General features: G+C 40.8%; 1 protein-coding gene across 1 annotated transcript in view; it reads left to right on the top strand.

Annotated features, from left to right (window-relative positions):
• The window catches only part of osbp2b (oxysterol binding protein 2b), a 42,461-nt gene extending 35,205 nt beyond the window's left edge, over nt 1–7,256 (top strand). Inside the window, exons 11-15 of the mRNA XM_069683193.1 lie at nt 1,655–1,750; nt 2,100–2,284; nt 2,429–2,649; nt 3,537–3,554; nt 4,376–7,256. Coding sequence (XP_069539294.1) covers nt 1,655–1,750; nt 2,100–2,284; nt 2,429–2,649; nt 3,537–3,554; nt 4,376–4,518 — 663 coding nt within the window. The 3' untranslated portion in view covers nt 4,519–7,256. The remainder of the gene's footprint in view (nt 1–1,654; nt 1,751–2,099; nt 2,285–2,428; nt 2,650–3,536; nt 3,555–4,375) is intronic.
• Nucleotides 7,257–18,747: the final 11,491 nt, after the last annotated feature.

The following is an 18,747-nucleotide window of genomic DNA, read 5'->3' as shown; positions in this document are numbered from 1 at the left end:
GGCTCGGATTTATTGAAACCAAAGCATAATAGGTTGGTAATATACAAACAACCAATATTTTCTGGATAGTCATGAATTTTTGGACAGCTGATGTATGTGATGAAAGGTAGCCTCTGGAGGTTTGTGTACTTGTATCATTTAGCACCATTATGTTAGTTCTTAAAGGTGTACTCTCGAACTTATTCATTTAAATAAATGTCCTTGAAGTCACTATCTATCACTGAATGAGATAACACAAGGGTGACTGAGCCTATATCCCTCTGATGAAAGCCTTTGCATTTGCAGTATATCGTATTTTTATGGACTGAGTATCTGTGGCGACATTCACGGAAAAAATCACAAGCGGCGCCCAGTTAGTGCCATCACCCAGCAGTGGTTGGTCTGCCAGAGAGGGTAGGCGGAGCTAACCTCCTGCTTTTCTGGTCTCTGTAAGCATTGCGAGTAAACAGTAATCTACTATGGCTGAACAAACAAAGAAAAGATGGATGACTACAGATACAACTTCAAAAATAAGTGAAAATCCAAAGAAAAAGAAACAAATTCGACACTCAGATGAAGGCAAACAGTCTAAAATGGAAAGCGAGGAAAATCAGTAATTAGAACCATGACACAGGGAGCCAGCTGTAGACGTCTGGTTAAATTGGGAAGTGTACACTCTGAATTATTGAATATTGTCAGTGGGTGGCGATCAACTGAAATATTTGAGATTGTATCTTTAAATTGGAAGACAGGTGAAATGTGTTTACTACCTCCTATCATTGAAAAATGTACAAAGCCTTTTTTAAATGTGAAGTGTGAAAACCTTCCTTGTTAAAATTTTTAAAATGTAAACAATGAAGAGAGCCTTTTTAAATGAAAACTTTGGCTGCATTGTAGTGTAGCTGAACAACCACACAGAGTACAGTATAAATATATCCAAATATGAAGTCTCATGTTTGCTTTTGGCATGTTCATATGAGATACTAGTCACGTCAAGGCAATCTAACTTTAGTCTGTCCACTTAGAAACAGTCCTCACATGTTTTACTGTTTATTGTTTGCACTATTCAGTACATTTGCCCTCTCACACCGCCTACATGCATGACTCTGCCCCTCTGCTGCCCTCTGGTGAAGAACAGGGTCACCTAGAAAACTCTGTTCCAAACTATGGAAACTATTCTGTAACTTTTTTTCTACTGGCAGCATGTCCTGTCCATTCATGAGCACAGCTAATTATGCCTGAATTTGACCTTCACAGTCTTAGCATCAGCATGTTGTAACTGAACAGAAATTATTGATACAGAAATTGTTTTATTTTGGCAATGTGACAATCCTGGAGATTTAAATTTCAATCAAGTCCAAGTCCTTATCTTCATGAGCACAGTAATTACAGTGAAGCAATCACTGACAATGGAGTTCTCAAGCCAGCACTGTGGCTGATAGATGCTGCTAAAGACAAAAATATGAGATTTAACACAGCAGAAGAAAATGGGAAAAGTACACTTATTCACCACAGATCAACCTCATTTACCGTTAACTTTTTCAATTTTACCAGTGTTGCTGTTTGTCAACATACTTTTCTGCTTTAAACAGAATGAATAGCTTTGGTATGCTGTCATTATCTCTGTGTGTTTGTCTCTCTCACTCTGTGTCTGGTTGTGTCTGTGCTCTTACAGTCGGGGGACATTGAGATTGTGAATCACAGGACCAAGGAGACCTGCCAGCTCAAGTTCTCTCCCTACAGTTATTTCTCCAGGGACGTTCCACGGAAGGTAAATGCTTCGTTTTCTCACTCAGCTGGTGCCCGACCTTGAAATGATGTCATATGATCAGGGGTTCATTTGTGTGATGCTGCCTCCTGCTGGACAGTACCAACAAATATATTAGTACTTTCAGTGGTGTATTAGAGAAGGAGCTCATTGTATGAGGTGACAGTGAAGGAAGGTAACCTCCTTTATAGCCAATTATCTAAATATGGGTCACAATGCAGCCTTCCATGGTAGTGACTGATCTGGGGTAAACTAATGGAAATTTACTGAAGTCCTACAGAGAGTTCTGTGCATTTAATTACTTAACGTTAGGAGAAAAGTTATAGTATCTTTTTTTTCCTCTCCTCTCCAGGTGACAGGTGTGGTGGCAGACGGCGGGGGCAATGCTCACTACATCCTCTCTGGAACGTGGGATGATAAAATAGAAAGTGCCAAGATCGTTCAGAGCAGCCGAGGGGGCAGCGGATCAGAGGGAAAGCAGAAGACTGTCTATCAGACGTTATCCCCCAAACTGCTGTGGAAGAAATACCCTCTCCCGTAAGCCCTTCTCTCATCAGCCTCATAAGGAACACACGTTTATAAGTCATAGTAATTGTTTAACAGCTGCAAAGTTCAGTCAATATCATTGATTGTAGCACATAAAAATGTGTAACTCCTGTCAATTTTCTCTTACTCTCTCAGGGATAACGCAGAGAACATGTACTACTTCTCAGCGCTGGCCCTGACCCTGAATGAGCAGGAGGACGGAGTGGGACTGACCGACAGCCGTCTGAGACCCGACCAGAAGCTGATGGAGGAGGGCAGATGGGACGAAGCTAACTCAGAGAAACAGAGGCTAGAGGAGAAACAAAGAGCTGTGAGGAGGAGGAGGGAAGCAGAGGCCTCAGACGCACTGGATGAAGGTATGAAATAATGGAGAACAGGAAGGTGCTGAGTAAAACACAAAGACAGGCTGGGAGGATTAAGAAAGAATGACCTGGGGGGGGCCTTCAAGATATGCAGTGAGTTTTTTGGAAGGGCATCCAGGGCGTCTGTAAAAAAAAAAAAAGTCCCATTAATTTTCTGCTTCTGCAATGTTAGGTGAGGTTAGAGCGTGAAATTGAATCATCAGCACAAAAGAATCAGAAAATACCTGTTTTTTTATTTAAAAGCCAAAGATCAAATACTGAGGAGAATTTAGGCCAAAAACATCCAATCACCAAACTGAAATTATGTTGGGAGGAAGCCAGAGATTATGCCTTGTAGTGACCTCATAATACAGTCTTCAGCTTTAATCAGTTTTCAGAATTTTGCAGTGTTTTCTTCCCAATGTCAAGAACAAGCATTTCCTGTTTGCCACTGCTTTGACTTACACCACTAACTAGCTTCTTCCCTTGTCTACAGTACCAAAATATAACATTCAAGGAAGGTTACAGCTGCGTGTCATGACAGTTACTGGCCCAGACAGACATAAACCTAAGCCTTACATAATATGATAAATAGGCTGTAGTTGTTACGTTAAGTAATCGTTTAATCATTATTATGGATGTATTTTTTATTTTGTCATATTAATTAACACTAAAGAAGAAGCGCTCACTTCAGTGGGTATAGCAGTTATTGGTCAGGTCAGAGGGCAGAGCTAAGTGTAGCTACATTTCATTGTGATTGCGTGCGTATGTGTGTGTGTGTGTGTGTGTGTGTGTGTGTGTGTGTGTGGGCGTATGTATGTGTGTGTGTGTTGTGCGTAGGCTAGACTGTATTTGATGTACCCATGACTTGTCTTTCTTTTCCTCCCTCTATTGGTGGTCAGAGTGTGATTATGACTCTGGTGAGTGGGGGTTGCTGTGCCCCTCTGTTGTACATCACTCCCACTAACAAACACGCACACACACACACACACACACACGCACACACCATCTTCTGTGTGTCCTTTGTGTGTTCTGCCTCTCTGTGGGAACTGCATGATACCCCCCTCATGATAATGACTCGGGAAAAAAACAACTTTTCCTGCATACATGTGACATTTTCATGTAAAACTGACCTCAATGATAAGATACATGAGATAACAGTTATAACTTTAAAGTCTACATGTGCTCTCAGAGCGCTGTGGTGAAGCCTCGTTAGCAGGTGATTCATTGGCACTGCATTGTCATCCTGTTTATTTGACCGCACCGACAAACAGCATACAAGTTATTTCATGCTTTGCTTCTCCAGGTTAAATCAACATTATGATTTTATAAAGGGAACAATAACAATAACCTAATATACTGAGTCTGGAAAATTACATTAATGCAAACCCACAAGAAAGCTGCAATTTCTTCCTCTTTGTAGTTTTTGGAGTAATTTAGTTGAAGGAGTTATATGTGATTATAATTTTCCCACTCAACATGATCGATCCAGGTTTTTGTGTTGCACTCATCATGCTCATTTGTATTTTAGTGACACTTTTTGAGTTGTTCACCAACAAACAAGTTTTGTTCCTATTAGAGGCCATCCCAAATGTAGTGCACAGCGATTGATTGCTTCCCATATATATACATATATATGGGGGTGAATTGATCGCTCTGTGAATTGCCTGCAAGTGTGGCTTCTCCACTACAGTGGGATTACATGATGCCAACCGAGTAACAGTGGTGCTTCCTCCCGCAGGTCGAGAATACGAAGGCTACCAGCCGCTGTGGTTTCAGCAGACGAGAGACTCGCTCACCGGAGAGACAAACTTTGTGTACAAGGGAGGTTACTGGGAGGCAAAGGACCGACAGGACTGGAGCATGTGTCCTGACATCTTCTAACCCAGGATCTCACCTCGGATCACTCCTAACCTCATCGGACAGGAAGCTGCTCTGCCTCTGCTCCTTAGCAATTGGGCGTAGCTGGCTCGTGAGCACCATGTGGACCTTTTTGTGAGCACGAGAATGTGTGTGTCTGTCACACTCTCGGATTACAATGTACCTCCAAATGTGCACTCTTATTCTGTTTTTACTCTGGGGAAAAAGACGGGCGGGGTGTTCCCTCAGTAGTCCTCTCCGACACTTTACTGAAACAACAGTGAGATAACGTGTGGATGTGAGGTGGTGTTGGAGTTGTAGCACCACACAATAAAGGCACCTGGACACCCCTGAAATCAGGTGCTTTTTAAATCCTACCCACAATGCACTTTTCTGAGTTCAATCCATTTTAAGAATATGACAGATTGGACAGAAACCCATATCAAAGCAGCTCACGATTATCCACGACAGCCAACAGGGACAAAATCATAAATGGATACATTAAAACAAAATAAGTGTCATAATCCTCCGTGTTATTCTGCACAACTGAGATAATGTGAGACACGTTATAAATCTGAAATTAGATCCCCTTTGTCTTCACAGGAATTATTTCAAGAGATCAATATTTGCCACTTTTAGTTGCTTTAATAGTCATGCAGATACAAAGTATTTCAAGTTAATTCAATAACTAAGACACTTTGGAGAAAAAAAAAGGTATTAATTACTACAGACAAAACAGAACATGACCAGGACCTTGTGAAATAATCCAATTAGTCACTACATGGTGTCTTATTTATTGATGTAACACTTTGGGTCTCCATGACAAACAGCTTATATGTGATCTCTTTTAAACAGTGAAGGCAGGTTTAGCTGAACAGATGAAATATGCAGCAGTGCATTTGGAGTGAATGTTGGAGTTTTCCTCTAGGAACATGAAATTAGACCTTAACTAGACAATAGTCCATGTAGAGACGATAATATTCATTTCAGATTTTTAATATAGATTGCCTCAATGCTTCAATGAGTTTTCATTTAAAACGCTTCAGACATTTTTCCATTTGTGATTCTGTTTAGTAAAACTCTGCAGTGTCGGACCTTCGTTGTTACACACTAGTGTGATGCTGCCGTACAACATGAAATATCCATATCACTTATAAAGTAATCTCTAGATTAGTACATATCTGTCTTGATGTTGACAAAGTTTCACTCTGTAGGTGTACTCTACCTTGTCCTCTGGTGCTCTCCCACAACAACACATAGTGTATACTGCACTTTCAGTGACATCACTCTCAATGATCATACCAAGCACCTAATCACTGAGACGTTCAGTGAATATCACATAGTATATCCACTAACATGCATCTCTCCAGCTCCAAAGCCACAATCAGTCACTAGTTTGTAGCTCAGATTTGTCCAGCAGGACTTGTGCACACGAGGCTGGAGCAGTTTCTCTGAGTCCATCATGGCTTCAGCTGGCAGGAGCTCAGAGGTGTATAGAGCAGACAGGGCTGGTTCCTGTAGCAAACCGCTGTGCAGTCAGCTACAGACACGGAGGACTCCCCCAGCTGCTCCAGGTTCCACACAGCCCTCATGTGTACTCCTTTCATTCTGTGTGTGTGGACATGCTGATCTGGGATCAGCTCACAAAGGTACCCTCAGTCTTTTGCCTTTAACTGACTGAACAAGGGAACGAGTCCCCTGACCTGTGCACTACACGGTGACGAGAGTTTTCAAAACCAGTTAGTATTTTTTTGTAATTATTGTTAGGAATGTAGAATTCAGGGCTGGAGGTATCGTATCTACCGCCTCGTCTATTTGTGTGAATATTTTGTGATAAATGAATGATATTGTAAATTGAAGAATAATTATACTAATCTGAGTATTAAGTTATCTGTACAGCGTAGTTCAAATCTGGAGAAAAACATCTGAATGAGCTCAAAGGTTTTGCTTTTAATCCAGATTGATTCTGCAAAGATGGTTGTTAACTCTGAGGCACCCTCAATTTGGCTGCAGATTTCTTTTTTTATATATCCAAAAAAAACTGTCTTAACACACTGAAGATATTTTTTATAGAGTCCTTGATACTAGCACATCAGTAACCCTGGTTCAGTGAGGATTTCATGGATCAGGCAGTGACTTCCTTCTTCATAAAGATGTGTTAAATGCACTGGAACATAAATACATTAACAGAATAATCACATAGGGGGAAGGAAATCTTCAGTATGATACTCTAAGCTAGTGAAGTTTGATTGTCATTAATGATTTGATAATTGAATTAATGATGATTGATGTTATTTTATGTGTTTGAACAAAAGATGCTTCATCTCCCCATTTACATAAATGGTTTTAATGCATTTTGTATTGTGGTTGTCATGGACACAGTTTGATCAACCACTAAATCTCTTTTCCAGAACGACATGCTCAAAAGACATTTTGGGAAATATACTTATTTTCTGTTTTTGGCAAAAAGTTAAAAAGATCGATACCTCTCTCGTGTCTGTACTGTAAATATGACCTCAAGTTAGAATCTGATTAGCTTAGCTTAGCATGAAAAACAGGAAACAGGGGGAAACAGCTAGCCTGGCACCCCTAAAGTACTCACAATATCATGTTTGTTTAATGTTCAGGAGGTCACTGCTTCCTGCCAAGAACAGATTTTGCACATAAAGCCAATGGTCATGTGTTACAATTACACAAACAAGTTATAATGTGTAATTTGTGAGCTTTAGAGTTGGTGTGTTTTGCCTTTAGCCTTTGGACGGAACCAGCAGTTTCCCCTAGTTTCAGGTCTTTGAGCTAAGCTAAGCTAACAGAGTAATGTCTTTCGCATCATGTTGAACACACATACATGGGAGTAGTATCAATTCTTAAAAAACTGTTGGCCAAAAAAGCAAATAAGTGTGTTGCCATATGTCAAACGAGTCCTTAATTTGACTTATTGTGCTTCTCCTCCTTCCTGTCCACTTCACTCAAACATCTTGTAGATGGATACAAGCTATTCATGGAGGCCGCATACACTTGAAATCCTATCAAGGATGTCAGATATGAGGATGGACACTGTTGCAGCAAGATGTTTCATTTATTCTATCTTGAAAGCTGTCACTTTACAGCTAATTCTGTATCATCATGCACAGTCATGACGTCACCAATCACTGCCAAGTGGTGGTGAAAAATTGTACAAAAGGAAAGTTCTTTTCTCAGCAATCAATTTGAGGTTACTAGAGATTTACTTTAATATATTTCTTGTTCTTGAGATGATTTTATATTTGAAATACATGTTATATTTTGAATGACAGTGGAGAGCTCATATGTTTAAATCAATGTATTTCCAAATAACGTGACCTCAGTACTCGATGGTGACTCGCCTGCTGAAGTTGCCACAGTGAGGTGACCTGTACAGTTTGGACAGCTGTAGCAATAACGCAGTGAGGCGTAGATTTGTTATTTCATGGCCATTTTTGCTTCAATCAGAACAGTTGTCGGCTTCCTGCAGAAAGGGAAAATACAACCAAAGTGTATGTGGAGAGCGTACTGTAGACTACAAAAACCTCTGCGTCTGCCTTCCCTATCTCAGAGGGTTGTAATGTAAACCCACTCATTTCATCTCATCTCACTCTTAATTCACTATGGTGTGATTTTTAGCTTTAATTTTTATGCTTTTATTCTCTGTTCTGATTTCTACCTTCTCACGGGTGCCATTATTCTTATGTTGGTGTTTTCATACTGTCTGTACGCATAATGAGTTGACTTGTGTGCATGTGCGGCACACATTTCCCTCTCATTCAATGCTGCTCAGTTTTGAAGTAGAAGTGAACTAATGAAGATGGGGAGATTTGTTTTGCCTTGTTTAAACTGAACCCTGCTTCTCCTTGGACTGTGACTCACGGCTTCTTCGAGACACGGCGGCGATGTTAATGATCATGAAGTTTAAAGTTATGAGACACATCACAACAGCGGCCTGGTAAAGGAGGTCAAAGGTGATTGACCTGCCTTGACTACTACTCCTACTCCCCAAATACACGTCGGTGTATTCAGGTGTTACTGCGGATTCAACTGAGGTTTTGCTTCTTTATTTTTTAAATTGTGTATTTTCTCCCTTAATTTATACTTGTATAACATTGTCTTTAAACAACAAGGACATAATAATGAAAAAAAGAAGATAATAAAGTTGTTATTGTTGACACTGGATATCTGTCTGCTTTATTTTCTCTCTCCACAGATGGGATTGGTTTAAATAATATGTATAATAAATATAAATTTCAGGTTATCTCATTGATGCCAGAAATTATTTTATCCATGTTGACCTAATGTCAATGCGTGCTAAACACACAAACTGTTTGGGCCGTTTGGGCCTTAACCTCTGTTCCAAGGAAGTCAAAACAAAAATACCAGCAAGTGTAAGAATACACTTTCAGACAATATAAGATTTTAGTAATGTAACAAAAACGATATCCCCACTAAAAGCTTATTTCTGTCAGTCTGAAGAAAAATTATTAGTATTTCTAACTGCACCATCCTGCTAACTCTCTCCTGGGCTCCCTTTGGCAATCATCTCCCCCTTTGGCGCTAATATTGCCGCTGTGCGCGCGGTAGTCCACTTCCTGTGCGGGTCGCAAGCTGTTTCACTGTTTCCAGGGCAACCAACTGACGCTCCTGTCAATCAGGACTCAGTACAGCAGTGGCAGCTGAAGAACTTTAGCGGTGAGGAGTCAAGTTCAGCATCGATTTAAAGGCTTCTTTAAAGGCTTTGTCTCCTAAAAAGTAAGTAGCCACAGAAATGTTGTGTTTGGTTCAGTACGATGGTGGTGGAATGATTTAGACATTTTTAATGTTATGTTTGTCTTTATATAACCTAGCTTACATGTGAATGAAATCATTTAGGAGTTGGTGACAGACTAGCTTCAGTGATACAGTTTTAACCGTGTTTTCGGGCAGATTTGTTAAATGCAAGTGGTGTTAAATAACCTTGCTATCTGTGCAGTTTTAAATCCACTAATGGTAAAGATAGAATAATGTTAAAATTCCTCTATAGCCTTGAAATAAAAAAGTAGTCTTTAATACTCCTATCATCAGCTTTTAGACATTGTAGTCACGGCTAGCTAAAGTTTTAGTGGAAAAATCCCATTTAAGTGTCTACAGTGTGCTGACTAGCACAGCTCCTGTTTCTAATGTCCATTTTGGGGAGTGGGAGGTACAGGAATTTATAGTCTTCTCAGTGAAAAGAAGTCAGTTTGACTTGCTAACAAGCTAAATTGTCTTGGTTCCCTCGACAACTGAGCAACATAACCCCCCACTCCTTATGACCGCCCAGTCAGCCATGACCACTGGTAGATAACTGGGGATGTTGTGTCTTTATGGCTCTGCTGAACGTCTGCACATTTGTCTCCAGCAACAGGAAATGGCTGACAGAGGCTGTGATGGAGTGCAGAGAGATACAGAGGAGACAGACGAGCTTTTTTACACAGGTCTGAGGTTTTGTTAGCGGTACATCAATATCATTTATATCTGTGTATTAGGAGTTTGGACTCACTTTTATTGACCTTTTTGTCTGCCTTCATAGATCTAAATGACAACAGCAGTGAGTCTGAACTGGATTCTCCGCCTCTCAAACTGGACCACTGTGACCTTCTCCTGGATGCTATGGATGCTCAGCTTGGTCAGCTGCAGGTCTGTGATTTACAGCCTGTCTGTCTGTCTGTCTGTCTGTCTGTCTGTCTGTCTGTATCTGAGTGTAATTGAATCCTTTTTTAAGCAGTAAGTGTGATTCTTGTTTGCAGGTCCAGCCCCAGAAACAACAGGCAATTTCCAGAGATTTTGATTGTAGTGATGCAGGTAATTTACATCATAACACACACCTTATGTCAAATTAGGGTTTTTTTCAGGTGATAATCTGTATGTTTGTTTGTTTTCTAGCTCCTCTAACGTGGAGTCAATCTCTCAGCAAAGACACAGGTCTTGGAAGTACAACTAAGACAATTGACACTCCCATGTCTTGTCTTGATTTGATACACACTCCGACAATGGAGCAAACCTCAGGTAATATAATATCATTAGCATTATTAGCATCACAGAAAAACCTGAGATTTCTCAATGCTTTTTAACCAAATTCTTGACAAACGTTTGTCTTTTTATAGTTTGTTTCAGGAAAGTAACTTGTATTAATGGAATAGTAGGAGGTTTTTTTTATCAACATGTGTGCGCTCGACATTAGGCAGATTGAAACAAAAAGTTAATGTGTAAAATGTGAGCATTACCTACTTAATAATACAGTTAGCCAGGTCTCTTGATTGGAAAAAATGTGTTGATGTTCAGTAGTTTCCTTCCTAATGAAGCAGGACAACATAACCTACCTTTTTCTTTACACAACAGCACCCCATCTCTCCTCTGCTCTTTCCCCAGGGAGGAGCACAGGCTGCGAGGAAGGTCCCGTCACTCCTGAGGAAACCAATCACAAGTTAGACAAAAGGACAAGAGACAAAGAGGAAATAGAGTCAGAGAGGGAGCAGGTAATCTGGAGGCTCGAGAAGCTGCTCGGAGACACCTGTAATGAGGGCGGCATGGCAGGAGAAAGCCACCCTCCTTCAGACAGCATCTGCACTGAGGACTTTGTCACACGCTTCAGAGACGAGATGGTGGAGCTGGGATTACCAGAGAGTAATATGCAGCAACCAGACAGAGAAGAAGAGGCTGAGGGGAAAGAGATGTCTGACTGTGACACTTTCTATGGTGAACAAAAGCGCAAAAGTGTTCTTAATGTGGACAGAAGAGAAACAGCAATGACTGGAAGACGCATCAAAGACACAGAAACTGCTCACTATTCCCAGTCAAACAAGAACTGCGTAAGAGAGGAACTGGAGAAATGTCTTTCTGACAGCTTTGCGATAAAAACATCATGTAGTGAGAAAGCAGATGCTGGAGAGAGATACAGAACACCACAGAGGCTCGGTGCAGATAACAGCAGTGAGTACTCTCTTTACAAACTCCTGGCAGACAAAGAGCTGTCAAACATTCTCTGAATCTTTAGTGTTCATGTTACCTTCAACACATGAGGATTGGAAGACAAGTTATTCATATACAGTCATTGAAATTGGTATAGATATTCATGTAACCCCAATGATTGCACCTAATGATTTTAAGGTTTCAACAACACATGTTCTCTTAATAGACACTTTAATCCGTTACAGATTATCTTGAAAATGAACAGCTGGATGTCCTTGTGTTTTGCTGCAGATATTTATAGCAACATATAACCTTGACATAACATTCGTTACCTCCCAACAAGTGAAACCTTTTCTTTTTGGATGTGAGCCTCAGCAGTGAGCACAAAATTTCAACCTACACATACGTAACCTGATTTAAAATGACAGAACAATCATGCTGTCAAGGGTTTAAAGCCTTTTAATGTGTAGTGCCACTCAAGGGAGGAACTTGACATCTTTATATGCAAGACTAGCAAAGTAAGTATACCATATAGTGCTGTAAAGTACAATGCAGCCTCCACTGCACGCCTGCCTGCCTCCTTTTCCTGTTTGGATCCCACACGCTCTGTTTTCAGTCTCTTACAGAACAGAGGTTGTAAGTGAACATGAAACCCAGCGGCAGAACAACAGCTGTCCATCTAAGGCCAGGTGCTTGGCAGGTACCACACACAGACTACACTGCATCCGCAAACACATTCTGGCTAATCCATCTGAACATTAATCCACTACAAGCAGTGATTGTAGGCTGTTTGTGTCTATTGTAGGAGTCCCTGTGTGGAGTTTTGACACCGTGTCCATTGACAGTGACCTCGACTCAGTCTGCACAGAGCAAGTCAGGCAGCATATTCACAGGCGGCCAGGTGGGAGACTGCAGGAAATGTGGAGGAAAGCTAGTCACATGTTAAATCAACAAATGAACAATTTGATATCGTGATAAATGACAAAAATAATAAAAAACTAATTATAAATATTAAAACTGTAGGTACAGAAGATCAAAAATGATTGATAAAACACCATATATGTATATGTATATGTCCCTCCCCAGGATGGCGCTCTCTCATGCAGTCTGTCACCGGCATGGATGACTTCAGTAGCAACCACAGTGACTATGACTCAGCCACACAGGAAGACAGTGAACCTTTATCGGGTAAAGCAAGACCTGTTGTGTATTCCTTTATAATTCCACAGTACTAAAGGATTCATTTAATCTTTCACTGTAACAGAATAAGTCATTCTTTGTATACAAAGGTCAAAGATCATCAGATGGAAACGTACAAAACACAAGTTCCTCTGTCCGTAAAGCTCAGCGTAACAAGAGGGAAGCTTACAGGTAAACCAGAAGAGCATTTTAAAAAGTACTGTTTGTCTTATAGTTTTAAATTGCTTATATTGACTCTCTGTTCCTATATTGCAGACTTGTGTGTTCTGTGGATGACAAGGACACAGATGAGGAAATTAATCACTGGAGGAGGCGAGGCAGGCCTGAGAGGACGTCAGAGAAGATGCAGTCTGATTGGGCCAAGATGAAAGAGCGGCTCTATACACTCGTACAAGTGAGAAAAAGGCGCCAAGTTTGTTTGAGAACCATATTCATTTATTTTTATAAATGATCCCTTTTATATGTGTATGAAGAATCACTGGACTGGTGTGTGTGTGTGTGTTCGTTTTAGAAATGTCAGAAAGAGGAGGAGACGCTGCAGCTGAAGAAGACTCAGTTAAAAGATGTTGAGCTCGCCCTCTCTGAACTTCAACACAAAAGAAAGGTAAGGTATAGCATGAACAGCAGTTTATCAGAACGCTGTGCACGAAAAAAATCAGTAATGCTTACAGCTAATGGTATGTATCCCAGCATGCCTTGCAGGAATTAGAGCATCTGACTGTCCAGACAAAAAGGATGGAGAAGGAGAAGTGGACGCTGGAGTCAGCTGTGAGAGACAACAGGGCGGAGAAGGACTCTATCAGGTATACAATAAAACTCCTGCTCATTGTATTATACAACATGGTGACATCACACTGCATTAACCTCATCCTGTGCTAGAAAGAAAATGATTCTGTAAAATAGTAATGAAACAGTAATGCGTTGTAGTTGCCAGCTGTTCGAGCTGCAGAGGAAGAAAGAGTCCTGCATCGTGGAGGTAAAAGACACTGAAGAAGAAACATTACTCAGTTATTCATGTTTTAACATGTCAGGCTTTTTCACATCACTTTTCTTGATGTCCCCCTGATCCACAGCCAATCCAACAGCCCAGTGTGGTCATGTCTGTGCTGGAGAGGGAGGAGATGGACAGGCAGCTGGATGGTGCTAAAACAGAACTGTTTGCTGAACAGAGACGTGCAAGAGAGAAGCTGGAGTCCATGCAAGAAGTACTGTGTTCAGACCGTTATTATACCTATAATGACAATTACAACCAAAACGAGATTAAAAGAGTTCAGGTTATTACCACAACGTTGCTATAATACAATGTTAAGTTATATGAAATGGTAGAACAGACACAATTATAACTTAAAGCATTATTTTTGACATGACTTGACATGATTTTGTTGATGAGAAAATAACAAAACATGAGGGCGATCATTAAAGTTGTTATGGGGTGTTTGTGGCATTTTTGTTCTGTTAAATTTTTAAAAAAAGGTTAATTTTATTAAGCTTTAAAAAAAAGACTAAATATGAATAAAAGGTCGGAGAAAAATATAGCAAAGATTATTGATAAAAAGTCAGTTAACCCGTCAATTTTTGGCAGTAACAATTTTGTAGATTTCAGGTTTTAAATTTGACACATAAAAGAAATACAGTACATCTTTTATGTTGAAGTACCATTTTTACTTTTGTATTTGTTTATTTTTCATGTTTCTGTCTGTGTCGTGAAACATCTCCATGTGGCCATGTCTGATTTTGGAGCAGAAATTAGAGGAGACTCGTGAGGAGCTCCAGAGAGTCACAGAGGCAGAGAGCTTACTGAGGACCAGGTGTGATTTTCAGGAGGAGAAACGAAAGCAGAAAAAGGATCAGATGGAGGTGGTACATTTTATAATAAAAATCTAATATTTATCCCCTTTTGGTTTTCTAACTGTTCCTTCTATTTTTCTGATCTCTTTGTGCTGCAGACTGAACTTGGAGAATGTAAGATCAGAGTGGGGACTCTGGAGAAGATGTTGGCCCAGAAGGAGCTGCAGTTAATCAATTTAAAGGAGCAACATGGAGTCTTAAAAGCAGAAAGAGACGGACTGATGGGGGAGCTACAACACCTGAAAACCCAGCACTGCAATGCACTAAAAGAAGCCCAGGAGAAAGCTCACAGAGTGATGGTAAGTGCTGGAGCAAACTGGGACTGTGAGCTTTTCTGTGTTTACATGTCAGGGTTACTTTAATGAAACATGAGGTAATAAGTAATTTAAGTTAGTATTTAATCCAAGAGGCAGCTTTGAAGCAGCAAAAGGTGGATTGCTCGTGGCTTTGTGCAGCTTATCCAATATGTAAAAACATGTCTGCTAAACTAAAATATTGATTCTCCGCCACTGTTAAATTCTTATCTAGCTATACTGTCTGTTGTGTCCTCCGGTTGTCCATACACAGAGTGAAGAGGAGAAGGCAAACGCTTTGAAAGAACAAGCTTTGTCTCTCACACGGCATGTAGAGTCTTTGAAAAGTACAATTAAGGTCAGTATGTGAAGGTCATCTCCACTGTTTTCTCAAAATGAACCAAGCACTGCCCTGACTGTATTAGATGTTAAGTACCGGTGCAGATTAGTATGTACAGTTAGTAAAAACAATCCACAGCATTACTTTTGAAGATGTGATGTTCTTTTATTCTGGCAGCTAAAAGAAGAACAGGTGAGGACGCTGAGGGATTCTCTGGAGCAGCAGAAAGAGGAGGTGAAGAGCCGTGAAGAGGAGCTGCGTGTGGAAGCCACTGGAAAGGTACTCTAATAATCCTCTGCCTGAAATATGCCACATTTTTCCACAGGATTGATTGACAGTGTGCTCTAACTCAGGTGCGTAAAGCACTAGAGGAGGCGAGGAGGAAGTGGGAAGCAGAAAAAGAAGAAGCTGTGCAGATGCACTGTGGGATGCTGGAGAAGCAAAACAAAAAGAACCTGGAGAGCATGCGGACAGAGCTGCAGCGAGAGAAGAGTAAAACAGCGGCGCTTCAACATAAAGTGGTGGAGCTAAAAACAGTGAGGTGGCACACATCCATGACATGTGACAGTACAGTCTTAAATAAATCCGAATAGATTTTTTTATTCTCTTGCCATTGTTTTCTTTTACCTGTAAGAAAGTGCAGGAGTTGAGGAGTGAAAGCAGCGCACAGCAGAGAGAGCAGGAGTCTTTGCTGGCTGTTATTTGTAAATCACAGAAAGAGGAGCACCAGGCTGAACTGCAGGAGATGCAGAGACAGACGGCACAGGTGCAAGAACACAACAGAGAGCAATCATTTGCAGGCACCTAAAGTGCTGTGGTGATGTAGAAAAGCTGACATGGTGTGGTCTGTGGTCACAGGAGAGCCGGAGGGCAGCGCAGCGGCTCGAGCAGGCCGTGCAGCTGGCGGAGAAAGAGGCTGACAGGCTGCGGTTGATGCTAGAAGAAAGGGAGAGCAGCCATCATGAAATCACAGCTGAGCTGGATCAGCAGCTCAGGCTCTGTGCCCAGGAGCTGAGAGCAGAGTGCCAGCATCTCCTTCTCTTGGTGGAGCAGAATGGAGCCAAACAACGTTCTGTGCAAACACCTCCCAGGTATCATTTCCTGCTCTTTTAAACTAACGAGGGAAACTTCGTAGGCAACATAGTGTGTTTGATGATTGGCTTCTAATGCTGATGGCATTGTGTTGTGCAGTCCTACAGTGACTGAAGCTCTGACAAATCTGAGAATGCTCAGAGAGCGGTTAAAGAACTTGATTAGCCATCTGCAACAGGAGCTCGATTCACAGAAACAAACCACAGAGCAGCTGAGAAAAGACAAGGTATGGTTAAGACCGTACATACAGCACAGTGCCTGGTGTGTGCACATACAGCACATGAAATGTACACATGAATACACATCTGCAATTTCCCACTATTTCAGGAGCGAGAATTGAGCATCCAGAGGCAGCAGCTGAGGATAGAGAGGGACCAAGCCTTGGATTTTCTAAAGGAGCGTCTCATTCAGGTATGAACTTAACAGTTTGTTTGTGTAGCTCAGGTCAGTGCAGTATTGTTACACTAGATTAGATTACTCTTTATTCTCATTGCGCAAGTACTGAACAACGAAATGCAGTTTAGCATCCAACCAGAAGTGCAAAAAATCTTTAAGGCCTTGCTATTTACCCGCAGGAGCACATTGAGGAGTTAAGCAGTCTGAACCTGGCTCATATGTGTGATGGAGGAGCTGCAGGAGGAGGAGTGGCAGCATCTCTTCGCAAACAGCTGAAGGCCAAAGACCAGGAGCTCAGGCAGGTTCAGAGGAGCATGGCTCAGTGGAAGGAGCAGACTGCAGCGCGTCTGGCGTGCAAGTTTGAAGAAGAGCTGACAGCTGAACTAGAAAGGTATTCTCTCAGTGATTTCCTACTACTACTTCCTACTTTTCATTAAAACAAATGTTTCTCCTTCTCAAAAAACACCCAGAATCCAGGAAAACATTGTGATCTACTGAATAAAGAAAATATATATTTCAGTTTGGCTCTAATTCTTGCTCTCCCACAGGTGCAAGACAAAGTTGTTAAGGGGCAGGTAACTGGTTTCTATAGAAACACTAGATGAAATACTAACCAGCTGCCTCTCCTCACAAGAGCATGATCTCACCTCAACTCACTGCAATGTGCATTTTATACCATAGATTAACATTGTTAGGATTAACTGTACTAAGGAAACTCCTTCATGCAGCTTTGTTAATTATTCATCACTAACAAACTTTCAAATGTTTTTTTTCCAGAAAAACATTGAAGACTGGAGAGGAGACGCAGAGAAAGCCTGACAGGCCTGAAGGAGGAATGATTCTTACTGCAAAAGTAAATGTTGTGTGTGGGCAGAAACACCAACCTAGAGACTTTTAATATTTGTTTTTTTATTGACAAAAACTTCTGTATCTATGTCTTCTCCCCATCAGGAAGCACAGAATTCCATTTGCTCTCCCTCCCTCCATGTTGCTGCCTCACACAGCCCCTCAGACGTGGCTTCATTGAAGCTTCTTCGTTACCTCCAGAGCAGAGTGAAGCAGCTCCGTGTAGAAAACCAGACGTACACCTCCACCCCTTTGTCTGCAAATACAACCCCTTCAGATTTGTCAGGATCCTATCTTGCAACAGTAAGTATGGTTTAAATGGCAGGTCACTGTTGATTATTGACCTCTCCCTTTTTCAGTTTAAACCACCGGCTGCATTTACAGCGGTGATAAACAAGCAAACTGCAAACATTAGGAATTTGCCTTAGAGGCAGGTCAGCTAGTTCTATTCAGGTTTCAGACCCCAAAAAATAAATTCAATCAATCAATCAAAATCATCTTTTTTTCTTGATTCATTGGAAAATTATTACTTAGCTTTCATTTTGCTGACAGTATTGCAATTTTTAAATTTATAGACATCTATCACAGTCCTCTAGATATTTCCCAGCAAACATGAAGCATCATCACAAATGACCTGCTCATCAGTATGTGTGTGTGTTCATGTTATAATAATTGCTTATATGGGTGTCTCCTTTACAGATCACTCAAGACATTACTGGGATTCAGAGCCACTCGTCAAACAGGACAGTCTGAAGTTAAGGACATGAAACTGTTGTGTGTTTGTTACACACACACACACACACACACACACAGACACACACACACACACACACACACACACACACACACACACACACACCCACACACACACACACACACACTAGTTATATAATGTTCTCTCAATCTCAGGCATTCAAGCAGTTTTTGTGGGCCACAGAAATAAATCATTTACTGTGCTGAAGATAGCAGGTCACGGTGACAAATGACACAGCTGAAGATTTGTTCATTGAGTTCACATTCCTCTGTGTGAGGCACTCTTTTATTGCTCATGGTTACAGTGAGCTGAATAAGTGACATTTTACTCAAGATCATGTGAGTTATGTCACAGAACCTCATTAAGCAGAGTTCTATGGTAATCCTTTGTATAATCATCAGTGTAACTCAATGTTAAATTATACAGTATTAAATGGGTTGAATATTTGAGAGAATGTTTTAAAAAATATATGTAATGAACTTTTTTCAAAAATCTGTAATGTTTAAATACATATTGTTAAAGTTTACGTATTATCTCACATGCAG

Source organism: Semicossyphus pulcher, unplaced genomic scaffold, assembly GCF_022749685.1.
Source record: "Semicossyphus pulcher isolate SPU_LCO1_2020_fin unplaced genomic scaffold, fSemPul1.0.p SCAF_6, whole genome shotgun sequence".
Classification (NCBI taxonomy): domain Eukaryota; kingdom Metazoa; phylum Chordata; class Actinopteri; order Labriformes; family Labridae; genus Semicossyphus; species Semicossyphus pulcher.
Note: the sequence above shows the minus strand (reverse complement) of the source record. Positions and strands in the feature narration are given on the sequence as shown.